The sequence below is a fragment of the Crotalus tigris genome, unplaced genomic scaffold, assembly GCF_016545835.1.
Source record: "Crotalus tigris isolate CLP2741 ecotype Arizona unplaced genomic scaffold, ASM1654583v1 scf7180000017581.37631, whole genome shotgun sequence".
Lineage (NCBI taxonomy): Eukaryota > Metazoa > Chordata > Lepidosauria > Squamata > Viperidae > Crotalus > Crotalus tigris.
Genome location: NW_024096491.1, coordinates 2,501 through 11,296, shown reverse-complemented (window position 1 = coordinate 11,296; position 8,796 = coordinate 2,501). Strand labels below are relative to the sequence as shown.

The 8,796-nt window shown below is 39.1% G+C and overlaps 1 protein-coding gene across 3 annotated transcripts in view; it reads right to left on the bottom strand.

Annotated features, from left to right (window-relative positions):
* Window positions 1-2,434: 2,434 nt before the first annotated feature.
* Window positions 2,435-8,796, bottom strand: part of LOC120315719 (snake venom serine protease-like) — a 7,946-nt gene continuing 1,584 nt past the window's right edge. For 2 of the 3 annotated variants that reach the window (XM_039360544.1, XM_039360536.1), the window contains 4 exons: window positions 6,334-6,484; window positions 5,028-5,287; window positions 3,091-3,230; window positions 2,435-2,748 (listed from right to left, as the gene is read on the bottom strand). In XM_039360544.1, coding sequence (XP_039216478.1) covers window positions 2,575-2,748; window positions 3,091-3,230; window positions 5,028-5,287; window positions 6,334-6,484 — 725 coding nt within the window. In that variant the 3' untranslated portion in view covers window positions 2,435-2,574. Of the gene's footprint in view, window positions 2,749-3,090; window positions 3,658-5,027; window positions 5,288-6,333; window positions 6,485-8,796 lie in introns of those variants that run through there. The other variant, XM_039360553.1, reaches the window with a different exon arrangement.

Below are 8,796 nucleotides of genomic sequence, written 5' to 3'. Positions count from 1 at the left end.
TTGCGCAGAGCAGGAAAATATGTTGCATTTATTGGCTGATGCTGTTCCATGCAAAAGGTATAAAAGGGATCAGCGCCATTTTGTGTTGTTCGGTTAAAGCTGAAATAAAGAAGCATCTGTTGTTACTCCTGCCTCGTTTCAATGCCTTACCAACACAGGAAACAGAACACTTGTAGTCTTGGGCCGTAAGCATCATTGGCTGGGTTAGCACAACGCAAAGATCCAGGAGCTTAACTTTTTTTTCTGTCTCAACAGATTTGCTTAGTTTTTGAATGGCCCACTGGGATGCACTTTCTTGGAGTTGGGCCAGACACTCAGTTTGACTTAATTTTATTTACATGAAATGTTAATAAAAGATAAAGATACACTTCTTTTCTATTTGATGGCTTCTCACCCCTGCTTTAGATAACAGTGCATAAATAGCTCTGCTAGATTGACCCAAATGTATCTCAGTCCAAGATTTTGTTTCTTGCAGTGCCCACTAGATACTGCTGGGTATTCACAAGCAAGAAATGAGGGCATCCTCTGCACCTGATAGTTGGACCGTACTTCCCCCAGCTTGGAAGCGTTCACAATTAATAACCCTTAATGCGCCTGTCCTTATTGGGCCAAAAATCTATCCAAGATGATTATCCCTACATTACATACTATTGAATTAAACAGGTTAAGAACAATGTATTTGGTTTGTAGATGAAAGGAAGGGCCAAGGTAGATTTATCCGAGAATGAGTCTTGTTAAAGGACTGCCAAGGAAGGACTACCTAAGATGGAAGCTGAGTTCTTAATAATAGCAGAATCAAACCTAGCTCAGTTTAGGTTATGTAATGATCTGATCTCTGCTAGTAATCCATCAATGGCAGGAACAAACGTCCGTTGGCTTTACACATTGCATTAGGCGATCGAACAGGTTGGTTTGGTGATGGCTTCCTGACCTATATGAACCTAAGCAATTATGAGCTTCATTGCTGTCCTTCAGAACTTTTTTTTTTCAATTTCCCACTCTCGTAGTATCTTTTCCACCAAGTCAGACCTTTTCCTTTTCTTTTCTTTTTTGTAATTTATTGATTTTTTAAAACATAAATCACTTAATAATTGGTGAACAGTGTGTTCTCTGCGTTTACATTTGTAAAACCAGGTTTTTTTTTTTTTTTGTCATAGAATGTCCAGAACGGAGTTCCAGCACCTTTTTTTGATAGAACCTTGTAGGATAGGCAAGGCGGGTTGTATGACATGTGTGAGTTCCAGCACTTTTTTTTTTTTTTACAAAAAAAGCACTGTGTAAAACAATCACTAGCAATTGATTTCTGTAATCCATAATCCACTTAATACTTTTAATTGATTTCCTCCTTTCCCCAAAATATCCTTTTCTGCAAACATTGAGTTAATACAATTCTTAATGATTTGATAGATAACAATTAAATATATAATTTTTTCCAAATATTCCTAAAAATAATAATCAAATCAATATAATATTTCTTTTCTATACAATCATTCTGGTTGCCTTATCATAGATCCTGTTACAGTCCTTATTTAAATTTGTTTCTCCCACAAGATTCTAAGTAATCTTACTGGTTAAGATTTTCTCAAAAAATAATTTCATTTAAAAATTTAACTCTATTTTTTCCATATGAATCATCTCACACTTTTACATTTCTTATGGAATAGATAAAACAGTGAAAAAAAGGAGAGCAAGAATAAAGAAACATAAAAAATAACATACTACTTAAAATATATATCCCTCTTAAGCTAATATATATTTGTTTCCAATATTTCTTATTCTTTTTAACCATAATTAAAAATATGTTTAATCTTTAAATATTCCATTTAATACATCTAGCCATTTAGTCCTTTAACTCTTATTCAAAACATTTTTTATTCATTATAATTTTCTTAAATTTAATCACATTTAAATATCTAAAACATTTACTTTCTCTAAGCCATTTCAACTTTTTTATATTACTCATATCAAGAAATAGAATAAAAAAGGGGGGGAAAGCATACTATATTATTTAGAAGATTCATCCCTCTTAGAGTGACATATATATTTCACATCTTTTCTATTTCTTTAACCATATTCAACCAAGTGTTTCTTTTTTAAGTATTCTCTCTGGTAGGTCCCATCATCTATTTTCTTGATTTCTACTTTGGTCTTTTTCCTTTGCCCAGTATCTTTATTAATCAATGTATTTTGCTGAGTCAAAAGGTTTTTCCATATGTTCATAAATGTTAGATGTTCCTGACATTTCTACAGTCCAATATATCTAATCTGTTTTCTTGTCCTCAGATTTATTTTGCAGTGTTAAGGGATAAGTTATTTTTTCCAATTCTTGTGATTTCCCCCCCCCCATTAGGATTAAATCATGGTTCCTTGTTTTGTTAAGTTCCATCTTTAAGTCTCTATTCTCAATTTCGTATCCATTTATCTGTTTTATCTGGTCCTTCCCTGTTGTTGTTTTCTGGGATTTTTTTTTTTTTGTTGTTGTAGAGTTAACCTGGGACTATATTCTAATGTAGTTGGATATGGTTAGGGATATAGAAGAGATGTATTTTCTCCTCTTAGCTTTTTCAAAAGTTTTCATGGGGGGCAGGTCACATCTGTATTTCCTGCAATAATGTTCTGGATCCAATCAGTATAATCGAAGACCTTGGTGTAGACGCCAGGCTCACGTGGTTGGGCACAAATATCGCCCCCCCAAGATACAATGCCCTGGATTTCTCCATTACAGATGAGGGGTCCCCCAGAGTCACCCTGTTGAAAAAAATCAAACATGAAACATTACTACAGTATCTATGAATGGAAAGTGGAGCAAACAATTCCCTCCCATTGTCCATTCACATATAGCCCCCAATATTTCACTTTGATGTTCCCCAGTCCAGGATCCTTGTAGAAGAATTTAACTCCTTGTGTTTCCCCCACCAGAATCACCAATATTGGGAAGTCTGGAAATCTAGACACCTAGAAGGCACTTGAGTTAGAAAAAGCCATAACTTTGTATGTTTGTACAAGATGCCTTCAAGGCTAGATCTCTCTCACAGCTTTGAAATTTGGCATCATTTCTTTAGGAGTCTGTCTTAAAACGGATCATCTTACATCACATGAACTTTTGCCTCCTTCCAGGATACCTGCACACAATGTTCTGCTTGTTGCTGGCAACCTTGCGTAAGCTGTTCGACACACCTCATAATCGAGTATGTTAATGTTAGCACAATGAGGGACACAGGGCAAAGTCACTGAAAAAAATAAAAAATAGGCAAAATTCTATCTTTCACAATTTACCACCTAGATGCATAGAGCTATAATTTCCATTGTCTCCAAGCAGTGGAGCTGATCTCATTGCCTGGAATAGGAAGTATTGTCTTTTAAAGCTGTTCAAAGGGACTCCTGGGAAAAACAGATTTAGTTAAATGTTTTTTCTCAAGATATTAATAGGTATTCCATCAGCTGATGGGCATTTGAAGGCTTCTCAAATTTCTCCAGCACTCTACGCAAAGATTGCCTTGTTGGAAAAGTGGGGCTTTTCCTAGTTCAAAAGTCACAGAACTGATCTCGCATCCCCTGGAGATGACCTAGAACGGAGGGTCTCCAAACATGGCCATTTTAAGACTTCGGAACTTCCACTCCCAAAATTCCTCAGCCGGCATACTGAAACTTCCATATCTGAAGATGAAGCAGACCTGTAGGTTTGTATTGTGTACAAGAACAAAAAGCCAGGAATCTTGTCTAAAAGATCCATTGGGGAGGACAGATGAGGTGGAAATAGGTCTAAGGAAACAAAGGAAAAATATCATCTGAATCTGACAAAGTTGAGCCTGAGAATATGGAATAAACCCCAATCCCACCTAATCAACAAATCAAGAACTTTTGAGGATAAAATGGTGTACTAAAGCTCACGCATTCCTTGAGTCATCTTTGGATCCACAAATTAGGTGTTTCTGTCCATCTAGCTGGTGCCTGGCAGCCTAATTGAGAAGGATGTGTCTAAATATGGATGGGTGGATGTGTGGGTATGAGAAAGAACAAATTTACATTGCAAGCAGTAAAGTTTTGCTGTTACTTTAAATTCACTGGGTCTCCATGTATTCAAAAACAACAAACAAACAAAAAAACCCTGTGGTGCTTCAGTGGTGAGTTGAAAATTATTTGTTTGAGTCCTTAATTATTTCCCAGCTCTTGACCAAGCCTGTTTGACTTGTCTGCTCTAGCTACACCTATTTGGTAGAAACCTAGGTAGAAAACAAGATGGGCTTACAAGTTCTACCTACCTTGGCAGGCTTGAATGTGTGGATGACCATAAGCCAAAGCTGAGAGCACATGTATCACTTCCATGGCCTTACTAGCAATAGCAATAGCACTTAGACCTATATACTGCACTCTCTGGATGATTTAAAATATCCGCATATTGCCCCCAACAGTCTGAGATCTCCTTTTATCAACCACAAAAGGATGGAAGGCTGAGTCAACCTTGAGCCCTGTCAGGAACAAATTCTAGGCTGGGAGCAGAGATAGCCTGCAATACTGTATTCTAACCACTGCACCACCAGGACTTAAAAGGAAGAAGTCCTCTGCAACCATCCACAGAGATTTTATATCCATCCAAGGATAGACCATGTTTTTGAGTTCATATTTGATATTTTGAGAGCGAGTAGTAAATATACTCTGAAAACATCCTCCATGGGAGATTTCTCCATTTCCAAAATGGCCATGATCATTCACAAAATACCCCATTATTAAAGGTAATGAAGTCATGCAAGACTGCCATGCTAATAGGACTTTTCTGATTCCCAACAGCACTGCTATAAATAAACCTGATCCTTTAGGTTTTTTTTTTAGCTATACAGCATGCCAGTGCCTTACTTATTTCTTTTATTCCAAGGACCTTGTGGGTGTGGAACAGATGAAGAAATGGAATCTTAGGGAATCCCATTGTTCATCCACATTCCAATATTCATGGATGACATAGTGAGACCCTAGACCTAGTTGGTGTTACATCAAAAGCTGGGTCTGAGAGTATAGACAGAGATCCCTACCATTAGGAGATGTGATTGCGCCCCATCCCATAATTTGGCAAACTGAGCCCACACTGGGAGGGTTGGAAGGCAAGCTGAGAGGCGCGATATGTTCACTGTTGCTAACAGGGCTGTCCAGCCTGATCAACATGATGTCCTTGTCCTTTTCATCATTTTTTTCCCTATTGGGACAAATGAACTTCTCCTTTGCGACTCTTTTCTGCACATCCTTATTTAGTCCCTTTAGTCTATGCACACCGAAGAATATGAGCATATTTCCCCTACAAGAAAAACAACAACAAATTAACAACAACAAATTAAAGTAAACTCTATATTACTTGGGATGTTCCTTGGCCCTCAACCAGGATTGTTAGCACCTGAATCCTGGAAGAGTTACTGTCAATGTCCTAGAGATCTGGGTACGCTCAAGAAATTTGTTCAAGGTGATTGAATAAGCTATTTCCATAGTTTATGTAAAATCTTGAAGCGTGAATTTACCTGTGTGCTGTTTCGCACTCAGAAACCTCAGCATATAGTATGAATCCATCTCTTTCTTGACTTGGATGTGTATTGTGTGAATGTTGCACTTATAAATTATAGATGGCTGTGTTTCAGATAGAACCCATGTGGTTACAGTACTAATGTTATGACTTTGTATTGTGCACATCCTCTCTCAACCCAGCCTATCTCAAAGGATGGTGGGATAGATAAAGACGAACACAAAATCTGGATGGTGCCCACTCTGCTCTTGTTAAGAAGAGGTATTAAGGTGTAGTGGCTCACCCAGGCCTTTGATAAGGGAGAGAGAAGCCTCTCACTTCATCATCTTTTTATCTTTTATGTTTTACTGATTTTTTTTAAAAAAATATTTTCTTATGGCAAACCCCCAGAGACAGGCAGCATATGGTTAATATTTTCTGAGCAGTCAGCCAGATATTTAGACTGGGGTAGGAAAATTTTGTGGTTCCATGGTATTACAGGGATTGTCACAGGATGTTACAAGTAAAGCTGCCTTTTGCAATTGACTGTGGTGATTTTGTCAATGCTGATGGTATTCAGGTAATGTTCCAGATTTTGTTATTCTTGTTATTATTATATCCCAGAAAAAAGGAAAGATATGAATACTGTGGTGAAGAAGAAGGAAATTCAACCGTAAATATAAACAACATTGCTCAAGATATGATTGTGAGGAGCAATAGCAGTAACAGCAGAACACTCATTCAAAATGCACAGAGAAGTCACAAAAAACTAGCAGAAACATTATAAAAAACTGTGGATATCTAACCACGATCTCCCTCAACCCTTCCACATTCTGTAATGCCCTCACCTGTCGCAGTGTGCAGCGGTCAGCACCCATTCCTCGTTGATCAAAGTCCCAGCGCAGAGAAAACCGCTAGTGATATACACGAGTGCAAGGGAACGATGTTCATTTATGTTACATTCATCACCTCCAATGACCAGTTCAGAAGACTTTTGTGCTGCAAAGAAACCAAAAAAGTTCAGTGTTTAGCTGTGGAGTAGAACAGAGTCACTTTTATTGGTAGTGTTTCTATCTGTACACTAATTTTGATGGGTAACAGATGACTGTGGGACATACAGCATGAAACCAGTTGAATAAAATGGATTATTTGCAAATCATATATATGCCTACACCCATATCCATAAACTACATGTGAATATTAAGTGATTAGTATGTGTGTGTGTGTGTGTGTGTGTGTGTGTGTGTGTACACACTAATTTTGGAGGGTAAGAGATGACTGTGGGACACACAGCATCAAACAAGTAGAATAAAATGGATTATTTGCAAGTCATATATATGCCTAAGCCCATGTAGGTAAACTACCTGTGAATCTTAAATTATATATATGTATGTATGTATGTATGTATGTATGTATGTATGTATGTATGCTGCTCGAAGCACGAAGCTGAAAACACCAGCCTGAAGATGACGAATGGGACTTCGTTGAAACGTCGCCAAGACACTTCCAATTTTACGTGGGAGAAAACCCGAACAACCAAAGACCTACATACAAACACCCGCGAAAACCTCAGAAAACATATATATATATATATATACATACATACATACATACATACATACATACATATATATATTACTAAGAATATTAAAAGCAAAACGGTGATTCCTAGATAGACTCATGTTAAACAATAAAATACATGAACACCAGGAAGTTGTAAAACTATAAAAATTTTTAATAAAACCAAGCTTTTGCTGGCATTTGCCAGCATCATCAGGGTAGCCTCCAGTCGATGGGAGAAGCTATTTATAAATGTGGCGTTCTTTGCGCCCGGCTTCTTGACCTCGTCATGGGTCCCAGCCAATCCACCTGCATTTTGATCGTAGTTTCTATGTTGCAAGCTGTAATTTCCTCACTTTCCTTGCTTGTGTCGGTACCGCAGCTCTTCCTCCCTTCTTTGCATGACTGTAAGTTGGGGGGACTCCTTAATTCCACGTAATTAGATATGCACTGTCTGTGTTTATGTTGTTTGTTGGCGGTAAGGAGAGGCGACCAACATTCCCAAATCGGAGCACATATGCTAGAATCTGGGCATAGGTTCGATTTTAATAACGTGCAGGTGATGGCTAGTGACAGCACGAAGGGGAGCCGGCTCCTTAAAGAGGCGTGGCTCTCCAATGAAGAATCCATCAACAGACATGTGGACCTATGCCCAGCACTTGTAACATTAAGAGCATGGGCAATGCGTGACCGTCCTTCCGGAGGAAAACAATGTAACATTACGTGCCTTCGGCAAAGAGGGTTGACGGAGGAGACAAGCCTTGGAAATGCCCAGACAGGGAATAATCAGCAGCTGAGTAACTCTCCACCTGCTGAAACATATGTCCCTCCCCCATGGACACAGGAGTGTATTGACAACCAAGAGCCAAGTGCCGATGAATCGAGGGCCTCCCTGGGAACAGCGAGGAGTTTGACAAAAAAGCGATCTGGTATAGACTCTGGGTTATTAAACAATCATGATTCGAAGGATTGGAATGCCACATGTAACTCCACCGGCGATCCTGCAACTAACTTCACCAATGACAGTTCCCGATTGAGCTGTTATTGCCTTGGGAATGCAGGAGAACAACGGGGAGATGAGAAGCCTGTTCACTATAATCTTAGAGCTTCTACACACTCCTACAGACATTTGAGAGGAACGACTCCCCGTAGGAATGCACAAGGGGATGCAAGTCACGACCGTAAGGACCCCGCCTCTCTCCCTGTAAGGAAGATTGCATACCCCCAAGTAATGAGCGAATACACAAACAACAGTGAAGGGACAGCCCCCTTGGGAGAAGGGGTCAACAATCAATTTGTGGGTGCCACGAATTCTGGAGAGGGTGTCAAAATCACCCCCATTGAAGAGAAAATAGAAAGGGGAGTTAGTAAAGAGATACAAAGGATCGGGAAACAGGATGATATAAACACAATGGAATCTTGGGCTACAGAGACAAACAATGAGGGTATAACTTTGAAAGAGGATCGTAAACAGAGAAATAGGGGGAGGAGAAGAGAAATAGGGAGTACTAAGAAGGAGGATGAGGAGAACAAACAACATAAACACAGACAGTGCATATCTAATTACGTGGAATTAAGGAGTCCCCCTGACTTACAGTCATGCAAAGAAGGGAGGAAGAGCTGCGGTACCGGCACAAGCAAGGAAAGTGAGGAAATTTACAGCTTGCAACACAGAAACTACGATCAAAACGCAGGTGGATTGGCTGGGACCCATGATGAGGTCAAGAAGCCGGGCGCAAAGAACGCCACAT